The 24,923-nt window shown below is 43.7% G+C and overlaps 2 protein-coding genes across 2 annotated transcripts in view; one reads left to right on the forward strand and one right to left on the reverse strand.

Moving 5' to 3' along the window:
• Positions 1–1,136: 1,136 nt before the first annotated feature.
• On the forward strand, positions 1,137–10,992 carry LOC308160926 (epithelial cell adhesion molecule-like; the record flags this gene model as incomplete). Its single annotated transcript, XM_080534850.1, has 9 exons — positions 1,137–1,396; positions 8,683–8,786; positions 8,979–9,240; positions 9,606–9,671; positions 9,791–9,854; positions 9,955–10,053; positions 10,166–10,363; positions 10,524–10,565; positions 10,756–10,992. 9 exons carry the CDS (start codon positions 1,137–1,139, stop codon positions 10,783–10,785), a joined length of 1,125 nt encoding a protein of 374 aa, XP_080390976.1. The 3' UTR covers positions 10,786–10,992.
• A 6,704-nt stretch (positions 10,993–17,696) lies between these two features.
• The window catches only part of plekhh2 (pleckstrin homology domain containing, family H (with MyTH4 domain) member 2), a gene marked incomplete at both ends in the record, with an annotated part of 38,276 nt that continues 31,049 nt past the window's right edge, over positions 17,697–24,923 (reverse strand). Inside the window, 5 exons of the mRNA XM_080522465.1 lie at positions 17,697–17,882; positions 18,338–18,484; positions 19,754–19,840; positions 20,519–20,648; positions 21,291–21,436. Coding sequence (XP_080378591.1) covers positions 17,697–17,882; positions 18,338–18,484; positions 19,754–19,840; positions 20,519–20,648; positions 21,291–21,436 — 696 coding nt within the window. The remainder of the gene's footprint in view (positions 17,883–18,337; positions 18,485–19,753; positions 19,841–20,518; positions 20,649–21,290; positions 21,437–24,923) is intronic.

Here is a 24,923-nt window from a genome sequence, read left to right on the forward strand (position 1 = left end):
ACTGTGTGGAAGTGTGGGGAAACACATACAAAACAATCACAAATCCAATGTATTTACTACAGAAAAGAGCTATACGAATTATAAACAGAGCTGCCTATCAAGAACCAACTAACAAATTATTCATAAACACCTATGATCTCAAATTTAAAGAATTGGTGGACTTCAAAATGGCACAAGTAATGTATAAAGTAAAAAATAAGATGCTTCCAGACTGTATCCAGAGACTATTTCAAGTTAGACAGAGTAATTACGAACTCAGAGGAATATGTATGTTTATGAAAACAAAGATTAGAACAAATGCAAAACAAAGATGTATAACAGTTAAAGGAGTTAATCTATGGAATACTTTTGAAAAGGAAATGAAAATGTGTAGTACACTAAAAGGATTTAAAAAATTACTTAAAAATAAGATGATTAACAAGTATAAAACAGAGGTTTAAATAGAATTTTTTTAAATTATTTTTTTAAACTTTTTGTTGACATGCGTAAGTGATTTTTTTAAAATAAAAGTCTCAATGTTTTGATTATGCATTCATGGGGGAACATGCATACATGTAACAAGGGTAGGCGCAATAAGCCATGGCTTCAGCCTACACCTTTTTGGTCCTGGTGTTATGCACTGTGACTGTGTACATTTTTTATATCTGTATTGTGAATTGTATAGGGGACCAAAATAAACATTCTCATTCACTCATTCATTCACATGCGCAAAGTAGAACCTTTTTTTTCTTCAAACCCTGTAGCCGTCCCTTCAACTCTCGCTACTTTTAGAAGTCCCTGTGACTGACTGACCTGCAGAGCCGTGTCCCAGCACTGCACACAGACACACTCACCTGCAGAGCCGTGTCCCAGCACTGCACACAGACACACTCACCTGCAGAGCCGTGTCCCAGCACTGCACACAGATACACCACACGTAGCAGGGGAAACCTGAAAAGGAGTAAAGAGAAAATGTGAAAATGTAATTATACAGTATAAATAATATTCTTATAGAATAATTTCTAGTTTGGACTCAGGCAGAACCTGGCTGTGGTTTGAGGGCTCTGACAATGTGTTAATGGTCAGTGCATTAAGCAACATGAATAAATCCCCCATGCGCTTCAATTTTAATGAGAAATGTGAAATTTTCATGAGAAATGTGTAGTACAGCGTGCGCAGACGTGGACGAGTGTAAAGTGGGCACTCCCTGCCACTGGAACGCCACTTGTCTGAACACGGTGGGCTCCCACACCTGCACCTGTAAACACGGCTTCACAGGGAACGGCACCCGGTGTGATGACGTGGACGAGTGCGGCGCCGAGGCCACCTGCCACCCGCGGGCCCGGTGCACCAACGTGCCCGAGGACTTCTCCTGCTCCTGCCAGGGGGGCTTCGAGGGGGATGTGTTGGTGAAAAGGTGTGTTGTTTTTGTAACCCACTTCCATTCTTCAACAATGGCAGAGGAGAGTCTACTGTTACTTACTGTTACCTTAACATATTTTTTCAAAAAGTTTAGTTAATGGCAACATTAGTCAATGAATACAGTAGTCAATGACAAAATTAATCAGTGAAAAGTTGTCAAACATCGAGAGTACATTATTACAAATGCATGTCGTTTGCTGTTTTGCAATTTCAAAGAATGTTTTGCATAATGTCCAGGTGAGACATTGAGTCAAAAGGGTGGGACATAACCACAAAGTCTCTTTGAATAGAATATGCTCACCATAATAAAGACCATAATCCATAATGTCATTGGGTTACATGTCAAATCCTAAGAGTCCCCCAGGCCAGATCCTGCCTTTGTCCCAGTGTGGGGAACCAGTTCCATGCGTAGAACTATGTGGATTGACTCATTACATTACATGTTTGGCATTTAGCAGTCGCCAAAGCGACTTACAATCAATACATTTGACTACTAAGCAAGTGAATCATCAATCCACCAGTCGTAGCAGGAAGAGTAATCCAGCTCAGGCCCGGGGCCATTGATAGAAGGAAAAACCTTCTTCTATCACCTTCTTCTAAACTTTTTTTCTTTTTTTTGAGAAACAGAGAAACAGTACAAGGGGGGCAATAGAAGTTTTTAGGGACACAGTAGAGGGGAAAGCGGGTGTCTTCAGGAGACGCAGTGCTGAGCAGCAGAAGATGTCTCAGGAGGAGATATTACGTAAAGAGGCGGTTTACTGTACATCCCAGTGGAGGACTTCACTAACTAAAGTAAACCAACCATCTAACCTTCTAACTAACCTTCATCATTATGCAGTCCAGTATCAAATGTGGCCTAATTTAATTCTCAATCTTCGTGACAAGGCCATTACTATAGAGATCCCTGAAGATATGTGTGTTGACTCATGTATTTGTATCATGTGTATATGAAAGTGTTTCAATTTACTATATTGTTTCATATATATGTTACGGTACCTGTGGGAAAACGGTACATGTGGGAAAACTAGTGTTAGGGTTAGGGTTATGGTTAGGGTTAGGGTTAGACATGCCAGCATGTACCAAGTCACCCTAGCACCTAACCCTAACCCTAGTTTTCCCACATGTACCGTAACATATATATATATATATATATATATATATATATATATATATATATAATATGCCATTTAGCTGACGCTTTTATCCAAAGCGACTTACATTGCAGTGAGTGCATACATTTTTCACTATATATGGTCAGCGGGAATTGAACCCACAACCTATGCATTGTCAGCGCCATGCTCTACCAACTGAGCCACAGAGGACCATGTTTCAAGGTTACTGTCCATGTTAAAAGGCTTAAAGATCAAAACTAGGGGAATTACGGTAAGATAACCATGTCTGAACATAAGGATGAGGTTGATTAACACATTCATACTGTAGATACATGTTGTACAATTCTCTTTGTTGAAGACGTTGATTATAAAATAGAACAACATGTCAATGTAGAACAATCAGTATTGTATGGATTGTCTTTGAAAAAGCTCTATTACATTAGATTGCAAAACGAATAGTAGAATGTGACTGGAGAAGACCACTATACTAGAGATGAGGAGGTATCAGACATATTTTTAACTCACCGCATATTTGTCAGTATTCAGAAGGTCTAGGAGGCTTTCATTGTGGCTGAGAGTGAGGGACTCCTCTAACCTGGGACTGTGTCTCTCTAACCTGGAACTGTGTCTCTCTAACCTGGAACTGTGTCTCTCTCTGAGGTGGCTGGCTGTCCCTCCTCAGCCCGGCTACGCCTCTTCCAACACTGCTGTCCCTTGTCGTCGTCGTACCCCCCCCCCCCCCCCCAGGGACACAATGCTACACCCATTTCTGACATCTTAAACCACTGAGAAGGGGAACACCCATATTTTATCTCTGTTATGTGTATCATCTTCTCCACAATAACAGGACTACTCCCCTGAGGCGTTCATTTGTGCTCTTCATTGTAAAAAACAATCGTTAGACACAAATACCCCAGGACGACTGGGCTGGACTTCTGATGAACCCATGTGGTCATTTTACAGTTTGACTCATTACTGAGCATTGTTTTCTACGTATCGATTAGCAGATGAAATACTGATGACGATGTGCTCAAACTCTATAGGGAAATCAATCGACCATCCACCGAGCCACAGGTGCACTTGCTCACCCTGCTTCATCCCGGGTGCCCTCTCCGCTGAGTGCTCGGTCGTAAGGCCCCCATGCGGGGAGGTAGTGCTGGCGCTCCATGACGCGTCCAGGTGCCTGTCTGGGTCGCGGTCTGTGGGGTCGCTGGCCCCTCCTCCCTGGCCAAGGGCTAGGGGTGCCACACTCCCCTACCCTCAGTAATAAGCCGGGGTCTGCGCGGCCTGCCACTAGGCACACTTCGTGGTGCCTCCTCCTGGCTGGGTCTCGGAACATGGGGGCCCCCTGACTTGTCTGGGCCTGCTGCACCGTCGGAGCCTGTTGTCACGGTGCCTCTCCGTGGGGCCCTGCTGTGCCGTTGCGATGCCCTCTGTCTCCAGGGAGCACGGCTGCTCCTGCGGCCTCTGACTCCGGGGAGCACGGCTCCTCCTGCGGCCTCTGTCTCCGGGGAGCACATTTACATTTGTCTATTTTTGGCATTTAGCAGACGCCTTATTCCAAAGCGACTTACAATCAATACATTTGAATACTAAGCATGTGAATCATCAGACCACCATTCGTAGCAGGAAGAGTAATCTAGCTCAGGCCCGGGGCCATTGATAGAAGGAAAAACCTTCTCCTATCACCTTCTTCTAAAATCTAGTTTAAAAAAAATAATAATATATATATTACACTGGAGAAACAGAGAAACAGTACAAGGGGGGCAATAGAAGTTATTAGGGACACAGTAGAGACTGTAGTGCTGAGGGGCAGAAGATGTCTCAGGAGGAGCAGTTAAGGTGTAACCTGAAGAGATGGGTCTTCAGTCTACGACGGAAGATGGGTAGTGACTCTGCCGTTCTGACAGCCGTGGGGAGCTCATTCCACCAGCGGGGAGCCAGTGTTGTGAAGAAACGTGATCGGGCAGCACGACTGCTGTGTAGAGGTGGTGGGGCCAGTCGGCCAGCCGAGGTGGAGGAGCGGAGTGAGCGGGCTGGAGTTTGGGGGGTTACCATTTCCTTCAGGTAGGCAGGGGCTGTCCCTTTAGCTGCCTGGTATGCAAGCACCAGGGTCTTGAATCTGATGCGAGCTGCTATCGGGAGCCAGTGCAGGGTGCGAAGGAGAGGGGTGACATAAGAGTATTTGGGGAGGTTGAATACCAGCCGGGCAGCAGCATTCTGGATGAGCTGCAGCGGTCTAATGGCGGAGGCGGGGAGCCCAGCCAGGAGTACGTTGCAGTAATCCAAGCGGGGAGCCCAGCCAGGAGTACAGCCGTTGCTACAATGTTCTCCGCACAGGATAGTCGGTTGTCCAGGATCACTCCAAGGTTCTTGGCTGTCAGGGAGGGGGTTACAGTAGAGTTCTCCACTGTGATAGAGAAGTCTTGGAGAGGGCAGGCTTTCCCGGAGATGAAGAGGAGCTCGGTCTTGTTAAGATTGAGCTTGAGATGGTGGTCAGCCATCCATGTTGAAATGTCAGCGAGACATGCAGAGATACGGGTTGCCACGTGTAGATCAGACGGGGGGAAGGACAGGAAGAGTTGAGTGTCGTCTGCGTAGATGTGGTAGGAGAGCCCATTTGAGGAGATTAGCGAGCCAAGAGACTTGGTGTAGAGAGAGAAAAGTAGGGGCCCTAGGACGGAGCCCTGGGGTACCCCAGTGGAGAGGGTTCGTGGAGAAGATAGCGATTCTCTCCAGGTCACCTGGTAGGAGCGGCCTGCCAGGTAGGAAGAAAACCAGGAGTGTGCGGTGCCAGAGATGCCCAGTTCTGAGAGGATGGAGAGAAGGATCTGGTGATTGACTGTGTCGAAGGCAGCAGACAGGTCAAGGAGAATGAGAACGGAGGAGAGGCAGGAAGCTTGAGCAGAGTGGAGGGCTTCCGTGACAGCATGGAGCGCAGTCTCAGTGGAGTGCCCAGCCTTGAAGCCGGATTGGTGGGGGTCTAAGTGTTCCATCTTCCGGAGCACGGCTCCTCCTGCGGCCTCTGTCTCCGGGGAGCACGGCTCCTCCTGCGGCCTCTGTCTCCGGGGAGCACGGCTCCTGCGGCGGCGACTGACCTCTCACCAGGTCCTTGGTAATACATGTTTGACAAGCACAGCTTCTGTTCTGATAAGGAAGCAATCTACCTGCTTTATTAGCTCTGCTCACACACACTTCAGAATCTGGGGAAAGTCGATAAGGCACAGTGTAATAAAGGTCGAGAGTTTATTCTTTTAACCAGTTGCCTCAGGTCTGCCAACCAAACCACCCTCAAGACCACCAGGACCAAGCTCCGGACCTGGGGTGATAGGGGCCTTTTCAGCCGCAGCCCCGTCCCTCTGGAACGCCCTCCCCAACCACATCAGACAGGCCAACACCCTCCTAACATTTAAACAGGCCCTCAAAACCCACCTCTTCAAGCTTGCCTTCACCAATTAACCCTCTCCCCCTCCCCTTTTGTTTCTTTTTTATTAGTACTCAGTCTTTTCAATTTGTAAAGCGTCTTTGAGTGTCTAGAAAAGCTCTATAAGTCTAATGTATTATTATTATTGTTATTATTATTAATAATAATAATAACCAAAGGACTTTTATTTGGTATCAGCTAAATACCTGTATATTATCTATAAATGTCACTGTTTATGTTGTTTATTGTGTCTGTAGGGCCAAGAACCAGCCTATATGGTTGTACAGTTTGTGTAGGTTACAACATACATTTGAAATGTACAGTATGACCTTCGGGAAAGGTTTAATGAGTTTAAAGAGGCCTTTTGAAAATGGTGAACTAATAGTTGATCAATGACTTTCTATCAGGGTTGGGGTCCGTTATAATTAAGTTAATTCAGGAAGTAGGTTATATTGAAATTGCATATTGGGAATTTATTTTTACAGCAACATGTTTTCCATTTTTTATTTATACATTTAAAGCACTTACTGAATTTAAATAGAATTGACTGACCTGTTGACTCTGCTTTCTAAAGAATAGGTTTCAATTGCCCTCAAAACACATCTGTTCTCCAAGGCCTTTGGCCCCTAGTCATTGTTTCAGTTTTTGTTTTGTTGTTTTCTGTTTTGTCTGTCCGTTTCATTCCCTTGTAAAGCGTCATTGGGTTTTTGAAAGGCGCTATATAAATTAAAGCTATACTTATTATTATTATTATTATCCTGGATCACATTCACATGAAAACCATTCTAGCCTGTAGAATGACACATTATTCACCTCAGATAATCAGTTCAGGTTCACATTTACGTTTGTCTTATGTAATACCCAAATACATTTAGAAATGGTGGACCAGAGAATAATTTTCCACAGTACCAGATACTGTTGTGTCATATGACTGATGTGAGAAATATGACACCAGAATCCCTGGGACCTGCTGCAGTGACTCATAGTCATTAGTCAACCACGTGGTGGAGCCTTGAGGCACAACAACACTGTGTTCATCCTGGTTTCAGTTTGTGAGAATTCCAATCAAGAGTTTTTCCAGATGATACTGGGTCTCATACTGTATCTAATGTTTCTTCTGACAATGCCATTGTCCCATGACAGTTTGACTCCATTGTCTCATTACTGAGCACTGTTTTCTATGTATTGACTAGCAGGTGAAATACATGTGCTCAAACTTTACAGGGAAATCATGAAACAAATAAGACAACAGAATGTCTGTAGCTTATAGTTTTAAATCATCTGCTATGCCTGTAACAAGGCATGCCCAGTTTTGGGAGAGATATTGAAAAAAACGATACATTTTGGATATTTCTGTAAAATGTCTCTCACAGATTAAACATAGGGTAACACATATTGATGTTGTAGAATCAATAGAGTATGTACACTCACTGAACACTTTATTAGGAACACTATACAGGCCTCCCGTTGCTCTCAAAACAGCCTAAATTCTTTGTTACATCGATTGCATTAGATGTTGGAAACATTCCTTTGAGATTCTGGTCCATGATGACATGAATTGTATCACGCAATTCCTGCAGATTTCAGGTGCACTTTCAAGCGGAGAATCTTAACTTTAGGTGGAAATGCAATAAAACCAGAAGATGACTATTGGAGCGATAAATCAATCAAGCAATTTGGAAAAATCTCTTCTTTCTCTCTGGAACCCAAATATGGTCAGGCGGGAAAAAAAGGTGAGTCCGAGGTAATACCTCACATGCCCTCCTTATTTAAATTATCCTGACGTCATGAGACTGATTCAGTTCCTATAAATATAGTACCTCAATTCTTATCTTATCAGCAGTGTGTAGAACCTCCAAACTATCTTCATCGGACACGGTTTCTTCGATTTATATCGAACATTTCCAGGATTATACAAACAAACAAACAAACAACAAATCTCATTCGTTGATCAAAAGCTCATTTGGACTTTTCTCTCGAAACTGGTTGGACGAGACCGCACCTGTGTTTTAGAAAAGCACGCCCGTGTCCTCCAGGTGTTTACTCCATCTTGGTGCTTCGTGCTGAACGGTCACACACAGCCGGCGAGGAACTTTCATTCAGCATTTTTTTGTTCTAAAAAGGTTAATTAGAAAGTTAACCATGAAGATTTGGATTGCGGTTGTTCTTCTGACATTCGCAGTGGGCGCCGCGGCTCAGTGTAAGTTATTTTAATTTGACTTTTTCAATTTACTTTTCAACGCAGGTGAAACATTTGCCTTTCTTTGTTCTCTAATTTCATAAATAACCTACCCGTAGATAGTGTGATGGGGTACAACTCTAAAAGGAGTTGGCGGCCAGTGTATGGCTATGAGGAAGTTGCGCCCTCTGCGCCACACCGACCCGAACAGGCCAGCAGCGGCTATTTGTAAATTAATGATCAAAACCTGTTGAATGATTACCACGAAGCTAGGCGTACAGTAACACTTTGTTGAAATAGTCTAGTACCGTCGAGTTTCGGTGCTCAGAGTGGAGTGGGGGTGGGGAAGAAGACTTGTTCTCCACCAGCAGACCTGGGTGTTTTGTGTAACCAACGCCCAGTTAAGAGATACCTGTACCCAGGAGACTGGCCTGTGTTCAGAGGCTGCACCTGGGGCTTTCCCAACTGACAGGGTGCTCTTCTCTATGAAGTCTCTTTATTTATTTGTTAGATCTTTGTTTCCATGATGCACAATTCTGATTATTCTGATTTATTTCCACAGGTAGATGTGACACTTTGAAGTGGGCCACCTGCGATGGTGAACCTTGCAAGTGTACCATCCAGCTGGATGATGGGATTGAGAATAAGCAAGCTCTGGACTGCTCAAAATGTAAGTAACATTTAGCAGTTTTCTATTCCAAACTTCTTTGATACTCCCAGTATGTACTCTCAATTGAATTACAGCCATGTTAAAAGTGTAAGCCACAGGCTATTGATGGACATTCTATTAGGGGAGAGGCTTGTGGGTTATCATGCCCTGACCTTTGGACATGTTTCATTCATTCCTTCCATTTTTCCATAGTGGTACCCAAGTGCTACCTGATGAAGGTGGAGATGTGGCGTAAAAAGAAGAACCTGTCTACTCGTACAGTGGGTGGAAAGCCTGTTGAGTCCGCCTTCGTTGACAACGACGGCATCTATGACCCAGAGTGTGAGAACGACGGCAAATTCAAGGCCAAGCAGTGCAACAACACAGAGGAGTGTTGGTGTGTGAACAGCGCTGGGGTCCGCAGGACTGACAAGGGAGACAAGAACCTCAAGTGTGAGAAGCTGGTGGAGACTTAGTAAGTTACATTCTTCTTCGGGTAATCTTGTACAACCTTTACTCCCACAAATGACCAGACATTGGATTGATGTGTGTAGTGATGTCAAATAATAAGGCGTGGTCGCTTGGTGGTGTAGCACACTAAGGCGTCAGGCGTGTCATCGCAGTTCGATTCCGTCCGTCGACACATCCTGCATGTCATCCTTCCTCTCTCTTCCATCCTTCCTGTCAATCTCTACTATCTAATAATCTACTATCCCGATAAGACAGAAATGCCCTAAAAACATATTTTCAAAAATAACGATAAGGTGCATAAACATTTGACGACTAGCCTTTTTGTGCCAGCTATGGAAGTCTAACCTTGTGTCTTCCCTCTGCCCCCAGCTGGGTCCGTCTGGAGCTGAAGCACAAGGAAGTGAAGAATGCAGTGGATGCTTTGAAGTTAAAGGCGTACGTATTGATGTCCATTGTATCTCTCTATGATTTCATGGTTATCTGCCCATTAAAAAAAAATAAATAAAGATATTTCTGCATGTAATGTAATTGAATATATGTTTGTCCCCATGCAGTGCCATTGAAACTGCCATCCAGGGCCGCTACAGCTTTGACAAGTCCCTTGTGGACCAGGTGGAGGTGAGAAACAAATCCTAAATATATCCAGAAAACGCCTTTGACATTGAATTGTTTCAGTGTGTGGTTGTAAGCAAAAACATCTTCTAACCCTATTTTGCAGTACGACCCTAAGGCCCGACTGATAGTTGTGGATGTGAAGAAGCCGATGGGAGACCGCAAGACTGACCTGTCTGGTTTGGCCTACTACATGGAGAAAGACGTAAGTCATACACTTAGTACTCTTGCCTTCTTGTTTCAGGGAAACAACAGGGGGGTATCTCATCACTGTTCTGCAAGCACAGATCATTGACTGGTTTGTTTGTTGCCTTCAGGTCAAGGTACTGCCTCTGTTCAAGGACCAGGCCAAGTTTGAGCCCAGTGTGGACGGTCAGAAGCTGGAGATGGAGAACATCCTCGTGTACTATGTGGATGAGGAGGCCCCCACCTTCACCATGAAGAGGCTGACCGGGGGAGTCATCGCCGTCATCGTGGTGGTCATCCTGGCTGTGGCCGCCGGCCTGCTCGTCCTGGTGAGTCGGCCTGGGACGGTTACCTTTCAGACCTGTTTACAAATGGATTCACCAGCTTGATGTGTCGTCTTTTTAGGATGTTTCATATGTTTGGTGTAACAGTAAAGTTGTAATGTTCCGTTTGGTAATAATCATGTCGTCTTTTTTTTTCTCCTTCCAGTTCTTTGCCAGAAGAAGAGAGCAGAAATACAGCAAGGCAGAGGTGAGTGGTCCAATGAAATTCTAGTGAAAGGTTACACTGATGGTGATGCATTTTTACGTATGAATTGAATGTAATCGTATGGTCATGGTTTATACATTGGTGTATATAATAATTGATTGTATATGAAGAGATTGAGAAATGATGTGAACCCAATTTCCCCTCATGTTTTGTTTTGTTGGTTTCCTTTCAGCCCAGAGAGATGGAAGCCATGTCCAATTAATTAATGGAAGCCATGTAAACAAGCCTGTCACCCAAAGAACCGCTTCTGCGCTGGGATATTCATTTTGTTGTAAATTGCTTTTTAAGAGACATTTTGTTTATTGGAATGGGAGTGTGCCATTTTTAACTGTTACTTGAGGGATGCAAATTGTAAAGGAAATTGCCACATGTTATGTTACCACCCAGCACCACCTTTATTTATACGCTGTTGACTCTTAATAAAATGATGCCTCTGGAAAAACAAAACCCATACCCATGTTAACTAAAGTCACTCATTTAAATGTGGATGTTTGAATGTCATAGATTGTACAGTTTCATATTGTTTTGATTTTTAATAAACCTGTCTTAACAAATATGCCCTCCTGCTTTGTTTCCTGTTTAGTTCAATTAAGATGAGAATTGTAAATGGATGAATTGCTATCGGTCACCTTCTAAAATGTGAGGAATAGTTCCATTGTTGTGAATCCATTTGGCTCAATGGAAAATCACTGTGGAGATGGAGGGGGGAGGGGAACAAAGAGGAACAACCCTCTGGGAACAATTTGCATGGCGTGTTGGCTATCTAACCTATGGGTTAATAATGTACAAGACCATGTGAATCCACTACAACACAGTGTGAAGCCTAGTCATTTTAACTCATTGAACTGGTCTTGAGTGAAACAAAAGGTGTAAATTCATAAGAGACTTCTTACCGAGAGTCTGTTGAACACCACATTGACCCAGTTGAGCTCACCATGTTTGTATTGGTTACTCCCTCAAGCTTCATGTGTGCTCACGTTTGTTTGGTACCATTCCACATGTTGTTCTGCCACAGGCCTGGCCTCCCCTGGTTGAGCTGCATCTCAATAGGCAAGGCAAGTTTATTTGTATAGCACATTTCATACAAAAGGGGCAATTCAAAGTCTAAAATGACTCCCTCTGTTTTTATTTTTTTATTTAACCTTTATTTAACCAGGCAAACGTGTAAGAACAATCTCTTATTTACAAATGCAGCCTGACCAAAAAGCAATGGCTCTTTGGGGGGGGGGGGGGTGTTCATCATCCCTCATCTCATCTTTGTCTAAAGTACTGATCTCAATAGGCAAGATGAGTCCTAAAAATATGACTTCAGCTTTTATTTTAAGAAGGTGACAGTATATATGTCCAACTGGGATGTATAGTGAATTATGCACTCACTGCAATATGTCGCTTTGGGTAAAAGCGTCAGCTAAATGGCATATATTATTATTATATTGTTATTATTATTTCCTTGTAGAAACCACTGGACATTTAGCCCAAAAGGATTGATTTTAGATTGTAACATCTTCTCTTGTCTTCCTAACCCTCTACACACACTTCAGTTCATAGATCCCAGAGCCACATACACCCCCACACACTCCTTTGCTTCAGACGCTGGTTGTCTGATTATTTGCATTGTCTACATCTGACAGTTGTGTTGGTAGCCTACATGGTGTAGCCTACAGATAAGCCACTGAGGTTTGGTGTCCTCTGGTCTCTGTTTCTGTATGTCACAGCTACTCTGTCTGTCCTGTGATACAAAGAGGGTGTATAGACACTAATCATTCATTGTCATTAATTGACAAATTAGTAATATTAAGTACAGAAACAATGAGTAGGCCTAGGTATGTTAATGGTGCTGACTAAGATGACCTCATGTGTAGATACTATGACAACTCTTGTTTGGTGGGGGAGGTTAGTGAACCACCGTGAGCAAGGTTCCGCCCTGTTTGGGAAACGTTGGGCCATCACGTCAAACCTGTTTGACGAGCTTTGTCAGGCTCTCTACAGAGACTACACTTACCTCAGCAGGAACATAGGCCTGTGTTTACCACAGACAGAAACTCAGGCAGAAATGCTCAGAGGTCAAAGCAGAACAGCCAGTGGAATGATAGTTATTCTGTTATCTCTGTAGGAACTAATAGGGAGTAATAGTTATGCTGTCAGGTATAGAAAGAAGGTGAGAACAAGGGAGCAATTTAGATTAGATTAGATTGGATTCAACTTTATTGTCATTGCAGAGTACAAGTACCAGCAGTTTAGCATCTAACCAGAAGAATAGTGGTATAAAACCTGATAGTGATAAGTGATAGGTACAATATGGCAAGTACGCTAGTTCGAGGTATGTACGGCAGTTAAGTATATCATTATTGGTATAATTGCTGGGTCACCTAGCACCAGGCCTTAAGGGTGTGTTATGCAAAAAAAAAAAAAAAAAAGTCAATTGTTGAGTTTGGTGTTTGTTGTTTTATACTAGCAGAGGGGAGCACAGGGGGCGTCACTGTCATTATGGCTGTAAACCAATGGCTTTTATCTTTCTGTTCATTCTAAGCCATATTTATCATACAGTTTCACTACATACAGGGTGCGAAATAAGGGGGAGCTCGGGGAGCTATAGCTCCCCTAGTGGTGACATGAGCTCCCCTGGAAACATGGTTTGTGAAATTTTGGGGGAGCTCTAAAATATTCCAAATTGTGACAGATTTTACCTGGTGTAATATGATTTGTAGAGGCATACAATCTATTTTGATGTTGGTATTAGGTATATAAATGATATATAATAGCCTATATAGCCTACATATAGGCCTTTATGGGCTACAACTATGCGAAGGTAACAGAGCGGGGTGCACTGACGCTGAACCCCTCATAGTGATAAGTAGGTGGACATGGTGCGTGCTGCTGAAATAGCCGACATGCGGTGTGTGGTTTAAAAAAAGTAACGCCAGCTCAGTAAATAATTCAAACTTAATGTTTACTTATAGGCTATGTGACTGCACCACACATGTGAACAGTAACAAAGCAAATGCAGTTTAATTTTATGAAAAACATTGACAACTAAAAAAAAACTGGCATCTCCCATCGGTCACTATTTGTTGGCTATCTGGTGATATGGACATCTTTGAGTGTCTAGAAAAGCGCTATAAGTCTAATGTATTATTATTATGGACTTCACTTTAATCCGGCAGTTCTCAAGGTTTTTATGCACCAATCGATTCCTCTAGTCAGTGCGTCTTTATCACATTCATTGACGAAAAGGACGACTCGCATGTATAGGTGGAAGGGAACATTCATTGTGAGCACGGAAAATGTGAGTCTCACAATGGCTTTGCATTGATGAAACCAGGTAGGATTAACGCATAGTTCCATCCATTCCTAAATGCCCTGTTTCCACCGTCAACTTTCCTCTTTAGACCTTTGAAGAGTGACATGATGTTTCTCTTGCTAGCAGGTTAAATGTTTAGCTAACTTCACCCAGCACGTAAACAACCAATCCAATAATAATGTGACCTTGTAAGTCTGGGAGGAGGGGGGAATAATTATCACAATAAAACTATGTTAAATAATTATTAGAATAAGTTAGGCTGTGCTACATCGTCAGTCCACACATTTATTATTCAAAAATATGGAAAAGGGTGAAACTACGTTTCAACGTTGTTGAGAATCACAACACAAACTTGCTAGTCAAGCCAAAATACTGCAACGTAATGGATTGGACTGCTACCTAGTTAACTAGAACACTACTTTACATTGTTAGCAGGCTCATAAAACAAGCCGTGTTAGTTGACTAGCGATGTGTCATTGATTTTCGACAACGCGGAAATGTATTCACATTTTTCGAAAGAAAAGTCAAAGCATTAGAACGTAGAACGGAAAATCGTACGAGTGCTTTGCACACGGAAAGCCACCGGCCCCGATTTGGCCAGAATTTTTTTTTCCGTCAGGAGATTTTTTTTTTTTTTTTTTTTTTTTTCTTTAATCCCTGGGCTCCCCCGCACACCGTGATGTAATTCGCACACTGACTACATATGATATGACACAGTGATAAAGGACTTCCTCTTTGACTGGAAGTTCTCCTCTCATTGTCCCCCTACCTTACAACACAAAGAAAAATGTGCCTCTAACTAGTTCAGACAGGTTTAGGTGTCATATGTCCCCCTTCCCCCCTCGCCTTGCCTGGAATGAAGGTGTGTCAGTCCCTGCTCTGTGCACTCCAGCATCGTCCTCAGGACAGCCTATCAGGTGGCTGGTACGCAGGCTGGGGGAGGGACAACAGTGATGTACAGGGAGCTTACGGGGCAATGAATTGTTTTGTATTTAAACATTAGAGTTTCTTACGGTTAGGTTGTGAAATCAGTCTGTGTTTCTATGGGAGAACCACACCCACTTGTCCAATTGTCTCACTTATGTTAATATTGTCTCTTTATTTGTCTTGACTTATCTTGCCTTGACTTGCCTATCGCCTTATTGTTTGTGCTGCAATGTCAGGAAGCGAAGGCTAAGCATTTTACTCTCTTACACTTGTGTCATAACAATAAAACTTGAAACAAAAAGAACCATTGCTTTAAAAGGCTGAAGGCAGTGGACTCGCTCTGTGGGGATACCTGTTCACCTGTTTGAACCACAACTGAAACAGTGTTAGTTTGCCACGGGTGTTTATTCAAATATTTTTACAATGTTGACAATTGTAAATATAAATTCTACATATAAATGTATTGCATATCAAAATAAATACTTAATAACAATTTAAACAAGACAACAGAAAAGCAGAAAACAGAAAAGCACATTTCTCATTCAAAGAAAAAATGCCTCAAGCAGTAAGAAATGTATTTAATCAGTTGTCAATGATGATAACACTGTAATTATGCTTTCAAGCTCATATTTTAAGGTGAATGTATGCAGAATTTTAAAGAAAACGGTAAGTGGGCCAAAGCCCACTTTCACCTAAAAATGGATTGTACCTCTGGGGCCTCATTTATAAAAAAGTACTTGAACGTCATCTTTGACTTGCACGTAAGCACATTTTTCTAAACGGACGTAAGCACCAAGTATACCAAATACTTGAAATTGAACGCAGGTGAATGAGCTTTGTATTTACGCCCTGTGATAGCGGCTCAATTATAGCGCTGAATTAAGCCAAGTGAGCGGGAGAGGGCAGAGAAGGGTGGCTTCTCGGTAAGTTGCATTTGTAACGTTTGATCATGACAACCAGTACTCAAGTTGTAAAAGAAAATCAGGGGGGGTGGTTTGATCATATGGGGACAATTTTAGCATCCCCACAGCGTCAGTGACTTCAGTGTCAGTGACGTGGTAAAAATGTCATTGCATGTGTGCGTGCCCCTCGCCCACAGTATTTTACTCAATATGCGCAAAACTAAATGTTGAAATAGCACTACTTTGATGTGGTTTTCTAACTACGACACGGGTAAGATCAAATTTGATTCAAAGTACTTTCTATAAATGAGGCCCCTGGTCTCCTCATCTGTCTCACATCCAAACAGAAAAGGCACAACTTCATTTCAAACACTGTTTCAATCTCAACACCCACCTCTCTACTAAAACCACGGTTGGGGTCAATTACATTTAGATTTTACACTATTAAAAACTGTTGTAAGAAGCTTCTCATTTTCAGTTTATTGTGACATAAGAAATACAAAATAAAAGAATTCTGTGAAACCATTGAAAATAAATGCCAATAAATGTGAAATAATTGAACTGTCATTTCGATTAACTTCCTGAAATGAAATCCCACCTGACTAAAAGAAATGCCAGGCGGTGGTTGACAGCGTTCTCCTTCCCTGTCTCTGTCTTTATCTTGACCAATCAGAAAGCAGAAGTGAAGTGAAGCAGAGAAGTGAAACAATAGGGTTGACTTGTACCAACAGGCCAGCTGGAGATCTGCACTATTTAAGTCTCAACACACAGGCAATTCAGTAACCAAGAGTAAATAGAATGCGACCACTGAAACAAACTGCTCATACGGCCCAGGGCTCCAGTTTGTTGGATGACATACAGTAGAAGCCTAATTCCCTAAATGGGAATACAGTCTACAGCATGAGTTTGTATTGTACCTGGTCTTTAACACTGTCATCTCATTGTGTCTATTAGAAATATTATGGTTAAGATGGCTGACTTTTCTCACTTTTTTGCTCATGCAATTTGGAGCCCAGTCTTTCTCAACACATCCAACATTCCCAATACTGTGCATTTGAATGCTCACCTTCAATAGAGACCTCCCAGTGACAACTGTCACCCCCCACCCCCCATTCTCTTCGACATACACAACACATTTTGCATACAGTATGTTGACTCAGCTCTTCATGACTCAGCTCTTCTCAGATTTCATAGCGAACTCGAAAGTTCTATATTGAAAACGTCCCTCTCCACTTTTCTTAAATAAAGCATTATTGTCCGTTTCACACGCATTACATTTTCAGTACGTCGTGACCGGACACCAATAGTATCAAAACTGATACGACAATAAAAGCCGGAAGTTTTGCTTTGTGTATGAAAAACATACTCCATCACCTTAAGTGCTGTTACAAAGATCATTCGACTCAAATCGTTCGAACTAACAGCAATGGATTTGGCTGTCTCAATAAATAGTACTGACTTTCTCTTTGGTGCGTGAATAAGAAGAGTACACATTTGAATGAATGAGCGTGTATAGTGAGGAGACAAGGTCCTTACACACCAGGGATCAAGGTACCGGATCTTAAGTCTTCACCCTGAAGTTGATCAGTCCACTCTCAAGGGATGACTCCCAGATCACCTACATGTAGTAGTACCTTGTGATCTGAGGAGGAGGGGGGACCGAGCTCAGTGGTTATGTGGTCATACTTATTGGTTAACGCTTACAGGTCCTTTCACTGCTGCAGCAACACAAACTGAGACGTGATAGGTTCATTTCGAAAAGGTGTTACTCCAACTAGCCAACCAGCATGCAGCCAGGTAATGCATAGCCCTTTTTTTTTGGTTTACTTTAATTCCATGTTGTGCCGACTACTTCAAAAACCTGTACCCAGACTAATTAGCCTTGTAGCTTGCTAAGAATGCCGTAATAGTAGAGCTTATTAGCCAGACTAGATTCCCAGGGCCCCGATAGATGGAGTTGTACTTGCAGCCTGTAGAGGGCGATCACAGGAGAGTCGGTGCCTTGCTTGGTCTGCCGACCGCAGGTGGTGATTTGCTTCTCAGCTCTTTGCTCTTGAGATTGACAGGCTGAGCCGCCAGTAAGGCGGGGGCAGAGAGGTGGTGGGCGGCGGCTTTCTGCTGATAGGCGCTGTTGATGTAGCTGGCGGTGAGCAGGGTCATCTCTCTGATCTAAACAAAACAGGACAGACTCTTTACATACCTGCAAATATACCTGCAGCACACAGGTCATCTGATCAACGTCTGCATGCTTCTTTGTGTGTGCGTGTGTGCGTGTGTGTGTGTGTGTGTGTATGTGTGTGTGTGTGTGTGTGTGTGTGTGTGCGTGTATGTGTGTGTGTGTGCGTGTGTGTGTGTGTGTGTGTGTGTCTGTGTGTGTGTGTCTGTGTGTGTGTGTGTGTGTGTGTGTGTGTGTGTCTGTGTGTGTGTGCGCGCATGTACGTGTGTGTGTGTGAGTGTGTGTGTGTGTGTGTATGTGTGTGTGTGTATGTGTGTGTGTGTGTGTGTGTGTATATGTGTCTGTGTGTGTGTGTGTGTGTGTGTGTGTGTGTCTGTGTGTGTGTGCGCGCGTGTACGTGTGTGTGTGTGAGTGTGTGTATTTGTTTGTTGCTATGCCACACACTGACCTTGGAGGTGGCCATGGTGAACAGGTGCTTCTCTGTGGGCTTGTCTTTGGTTGTGTTACTGCCTGACTGGCCCACCACCAGCATTAGGTCCTGTTTGCAGCCTCCAAACGTCATCAGGTTCTTGTAGGGGTGGGTCACCAGCAGTTTCTAGGACAGGGAAAACAACAAGCCATGTGTCATAAGCAGACCTCGGTCCAGAACGTGTTTGGAAAGGGCTTGATTGAGTTCGTCTGGCACAATAGAACCAATGGAATCGTACCAACCATTTAGCCTCCCAGGCAGGCTAAAGCAAACACTTCAAATAAATCTCTAAATCATTTCAACCCGGATCTAGTAACAAGGCATGAACACAGACACTACATGGAGATCCTAGGCAACCAATGCGTAAACCTTAAAGCAGAATTTGACCCAGTGGATGTGTCGTTTTCATTATTCAATAAAAGACACATTCACAACAAATTGTGTTTTTAAAATGACCTCTCAAGTCAAGATACACTACCTGGCCAAAAGTATTGGGACACCCAAACCTCACACCCATATGTGCTTGTTGAACATCTCATTCCAAAACCATGGGTATTAATATGGAGTTGGTTTGAGAAGGCTTTCCACTAGAGTTGGAACATGGTTGCAGGGATTTGCTGCCATTCAGCCACAAGAGCGTTACTGAGGTCGGCACTGATGTTGACCCAGAAGGCCTGGTTCACAGTCGGCGTTCCCGTTCATCCCAAAGGTGTTCCATGGGGTTCAAGTTTCATGTTTCAAGTTTAGTGTTACGTCACATTACACAAGTGTAAGAGAATACATTTCTTAGGCTTCGGTTCCTGATATTGCAGCACAAGACATATGCCTGCTAAGACATTTTATTTATTGATAAGACATTCATTACTTTTGAGACTTAATTCACAAGAGTCACTAGACAGTCAGACTGTCTGGGCAGAATTAACACATTGACGACCTCAGCCTAGTAGACAATGAAACCAGTTTCTCTACTTGAAGCTTGACATTGGCTAGACAGCAGACACATTTCAATGATCACAAAGACCTAATTGCTCTCTTTTCTCTTAAACCTGCATCTAGAGAGACTGAGCAATCTAGAGCAGTTCTGGGCCTTTGTTTTCCCTCGGTCCAGTGCTCTGAAACTAGACCAGACCAGTTTGTGACTCTTGTGCCCCCTTTTCCACCTTTGTGTCTCTAGGAGAAAGTGGGAGTCGATTCCCCCCTAACCTCTTCTCAATATGTCTGTTTGACGTATTTTAACTCAGTACAAGACTGTTTTAGGAAGAAAACACACACCTCACGTCTCGATACATATGATGCTTCTGAATGCAAAATGATGACAGTTCCCCTACTTCCCCCCTGTAAAGACTTACAATGGAGTTGGCATACACAGATAAAGAAGAAACAGAAAATACTTACAATGGAGTTGTGCTCCAGCACGCTGATGCCTCCCTCATGCACTGCCAGCCACAGACGAGCACCCTGCTCTGGAGAGGGCGTGATGGACTACCCAGGGTCACAGACCAGGGGAGAGGAGAGAGAAACATCACCCAGTGGCTAAAATCTCCATACATTTGAATGCTCAGAATACTGTCAGGTAGAACTGGATGATGACTTCACAAGGATCAGAATCAGAATTCGTTTTATTGCCAAGTATATTCCGCACATACAGGAAATTGACTTGGTGTGGTTGGTGCATAAGATATAAAGATACAGACAACAACATAATGAAAAACAACAACAATGTAACAAACAACACTATATAAGCAAAACTAGTTTAAAAAGACAATGGGGCAGTAGAACAACAATTATGTAGGCTGTAAATTAGAGTATGTAAAACTAATATAGATTACATTGTCAGTTGTATGTGTGTGCGCATGTTTGTGTGTGTGTGTGTGTGTGTGTGTGACAGAAGGGGGGTGGGGGGGTGGGTGGAAGTCCCAGAGTCAATGAGAGGCTGGGGCTTGTTTGTGAGGCCCACTGCCATGGGGAAGAAATCGTTCAGGTGGCACAAGACTTTGGTCTTGATGTAGCCCCGAATTAACACACATGAAGCCCTGGGCCCGGGTTAGCAGGGGCCCAAGAGACACACACACGCACACACACACACACACACATACATACACACACACACACACACACACACACACACGCACACACACACACGCACACACGCTCACCCACCTCTGCCTCAAACAGCTTCGCGCCGAAGAAAGGCCACTTCTTGGCCACCGTCAGGTAAATCCTCACACACTCTGATGAACTTCGACCCCTGAGGGACGCCCAGCGGGTGGAGAGGCGCTGACGCAGTTGTCTATACAGGCGGGAGATGAACCATCAGACAGAGAGGATGTGACACGGTATAGTGTGACCGTGTGCACCTGAAGGGCTGTATGTGTAAACGTGGACAGTACACACTCCTGCAGACCTACCTGACCTGTTCCTCAGACCATGTCTTGACAGACAGACAGGAAGGCAGACAGACAGACAGGAAGGCAGACAGACAGAAGGCAGACAGGAAGGCAGACAGGCAGACAGACAAAGAAAGACAGACAGACTGACAGACAGACAGGCAGAAAGACAGATAGATAGACAGGAAGGCAGACAGACAGACAGACAAAGAAAGACAGACAAAGAAAGACAGACAGACAGAAAGACAGACAGACAGGAACACAGACAGACAGACAAAGAAAGACAGACAGACAGACAGGAAGGCAGGCAGACAGACAGACAGGAAAGCAGACAGTCAGACAGGAACACAGACAGACAGACAAAGAAAGACAGACAGACAGAAAGACAGATAAACAGGAAGGCAGACAGACTGACAGGAAGGCAGACAGACAGACAGACAGGAAGGAAGGCAGACAGACAGGAAGGCAGACAGACAGGAAAGCAGACAGACAGGAAGGCAGACAGACAGAGATATAGGGGACAGTACACACTCCTGGAGGCCTACCTGAGCTGTTCTTCAGACGAGGTCTTGCGGTAATGCTTGGGGTAGAACCTCTCCAGTACCTGCTTCAGAGTCTGGTTGGACTTAGTCTGGGCCGAGCCAGGGCTGGCTGGGGTGGAGAACGGACGCTCGAAATCTCCAAACTCCACCTGAACCCCAAACATGACATTTTATGATATGATCGCTTTTTTAATGTCTATTTGCATGGAAATTCATGTTGTGAAGTCAGCATACAAAATACCCCAAATCACTACACTACAACACAACCATGTAACATAGTGAGAACACACTATTACCCTGGCATACTGTCCTACCACACATCAGGGGCCTCATTTATAGAAAGTACTTTGGATAAAATGTGATCTTACCCGTGTCGTACGTAGAAAACCACGTCAAAGTAGTGATTTATACAATGTCAACTTGAGTCAATTTGACCGTGGAAACGATCGTAGCTCTACGTCAGGTATTGACTTGCGTATGCATATCACCTATTGGTTATGCAGAGTTATTACAGGCATGTGAGCCGCACTCGAACAACACAGCCGAGAAAATGAGTTAAATTCAAGATTTAAAGGGAACTGATGATTGTATTTCAGTCTACAAGGCTATTGTAGGGTGTAATCATTCTAAATTGAGGCGTGATAAAGACGAGATTCATTGTGATTCCCCAGGATTCCTCGGTATTTAGCATTATAAGCCCTGTTATAAGGTTATTTACGATCACATGGGTCCATATCAACATTTTGACATACACAATGGATCTGGATGGGCGTACAGAAAATCCTTCAAAAAACACCATAGCCCGCAGCGCAGAGCGCATAATACATTATGTCTAATTGAGTCAACTGGTATTATGCTTATCACCAAGTTCTCCCATACTGTGCTGATGGACTAGTATAGTATGTCTATATCAACGGTAATCAAGTGCATTAGTTGGTGAGTGCACTTGGTGATGGTAAGCACTCTAATACGAGTTGATTCGCTGGAACGGACGGGCGTGCGGGACCGCCACGCACCACACATCATACCTCTGTCCCACATGTATTTATCATCATATTTTTCAATATAAAACAGAGGTATGATATGGCAGATATGGTACATGGCAGTCCCATGCGCCCTTCCCGCTCCAGTTCTGCATCCAATTGAATGCATGCAATGATTCAAGTAGATCTATAGACTCGTTTTCAAAGACGGGAAGCTCACCGAGTGGTCACTAGTGTCCGCACCCCGCTATGACAGGGCGTAAATACAAAGCTCATTCACCTGCGTTCAATTTCAAGTATGTTTGGTATTTATAGAACGACAGACGTACGCAATTCAAGCGCAGCCCGTTTTATAAATAATGCTTACGTCCATTTAGAAAAAAGTGCTTACGTGCAAGTCAAAGATGCTGTTCAAGTACTTTTTTATAAATGAGGCCCCAGGTCTCCATTTTGACCCATGACCCTATGACGTGCTGTAGGTAGGATGTTGGCCCTGGCCCTGTTTGGGACCCAAGGGCCAGCAGATCAAAGAAAAATAATGTGCGAACGGTGGTCCTATATCAACAACGTCAGAAGCCGTTATCTTGTGTGACCGGCATGCGAAAGCAGAAGTGGAATAGCACCCAGAATAGACCTCGTAGCACAATACAATCACACACTGATATATCGGAGGGAGGAGAAGACTAGAGCCAGTGAAGAATGGTCACCACTCTCTAAGCAGGAAATAGAACTCTTTCTCTCCTCAAAATCTACATTTACAAACACTCTCCCTAAACCCCTAACCTTATGCCTAACCCTAACCCCTAAATGAAGAATAAATGGATCATTTACTCACTGATCCATTTCAATGAGAGAAACTGGTTTGACTTTGCGGCATGACCTGGTGCGGACCATGAGGAGTGAGACAGTGCTGTGTCTGTATGGAGCCAGTCTACAGACCTGAGCTAGCAGGGGCAGACATCTACAGGGTATCTGTATGGAGGGACAGTCTACAGACCTGAGCTAGCTAACAGACATCTAAAGGTATCTCTATGGAGGCTACAGACCTGAGCTAGCTAACAGACATCTCCAGGTATCTCTATGGAGGCTACAGACCTAAGCTAGCTAACAGACATCTCCAGGGTATCTATATGGAGGCTACAGACCTGAACTAGCTAACAGACATCTACAGGGTATCTCTATGGAAGCTACAGACCTGAGCCAGCTAACAGACATCTCCAGGTATCTCTATGGAGGCTACAGACCTGAGCTAGCTAACAGACATCTCCAGGGTATCTCTATGGAGGCTACAGACCTGAGCTAGCAGGAGAACCATCTCCAGGGTATCTCTATGGAGGTACAGCTCTACAGACCTGGGGCCTCATTTATAAAAAAGTACTTGAACGTCATCTTTGACTTTCACGTAAGCACATTTTTCTAAACGGACGTAAGCATTATTTATAAAACGGGCTGCGATGGTTTAAAATTGCGTACGTGCTTCCTTCTATAAATACCAACGCAGGTAAAATGAACGCAGGTGAATGAGGTTTGTATTAACGCCTGTGATAGCGGCTCAATTATAGCGGCTCAATTAAGCCAAGTGCTATAATATGGGGTAGTCTGGAAGCGGGAGAGGGCAGAGAAGGGTGGCTTCTTGGTAAGTTGCATTTGTAACGTTTGATCATGACAACTAACCAGGCAAATGCTTATACTCAGTAGGCTACTCAAGTTGTAAAAGAAAATCAGGGGAGGTGGTGGATTTTATCATATGAGGACAATTTTAGCATCCCCTCAGCGTCAGTGACTTCAGTGTCAGTAACTTGGTAAAAATGTCATCTCGCACCTTGAAATAGCAGTAATACCACGTTCATTGATAAAATGACATAAAGTATGGAAAGAGGGGATGGCCGTTTTAGAAGGGGGACGATTTTGACTGTTTTTATTTGTTTTTACCCTCATCCCCCCTCAACTCGAGTGCTGCTTATACTGTAATAATATAATGGTCTTATTCTTATCAGGTGACATTGAAAACATGGCTGCGAACTCCCTTTGCGAACTCCCAGACACTGGAGAAAATCCAGTATAATTTAGCGCGTGGTCGGGCAAGGTCCGTTGTGGAACGCACTAGGCATGTTGAAGGGGAGATAGACAGCTCCGGAGCGGAGGGATATAAAGAAAGACTGAAATACAATCATAAACATCAGTTCCCTTTAAATCTTGAATTAAACTCATTTTCTCGGCTGATAAAAACATCGTTAATTTTAGGCTACGGCTCACATGCCTGTAATAACTCCGCATAACCTGACCACCATCTCAAGCTCAATCTTAACAAGACCGAGCTCCTCTTCATCCCCGGGAAAGCCTGCCCTCTCCAAGACTTCTCCATCACAGTGGAGAACTCTACTGTAACCCCCTCCCTGACAGCCAAGAACCTTGGAGTGATCCTGGATAACCGACTATCCTGTGCGGAGAACATTGCAGCAACGGCTCGCTCCTGCAGATTCCTCCTCTACAACATCAGAAGGATACGACCATTCCTTACCAGAGAGGCAGCGCAACTCTTGACCCAGGCACTGGTCATCTCCCGCCTGGATTACTGCAATGTACTCCTGGCTGGGCTCCCCGCTTCAGCCATTAGACCTCTGCAGCTCATCCAGAATGCTGCTGCCCGGCT

This window comes from Nansenia antarctica (genome assembly GCF_963989245.1).
Source record: "Nansenia antarctica genome assembly, chromosome: 1".
In the NCBI taxonomy this organism is placed as follows: Eukaryota; Metazoa; Chordata; class Actinopteri; order Argentiniformes; family Microstomatidae; genus Nansenia; species Nansenia antarctica.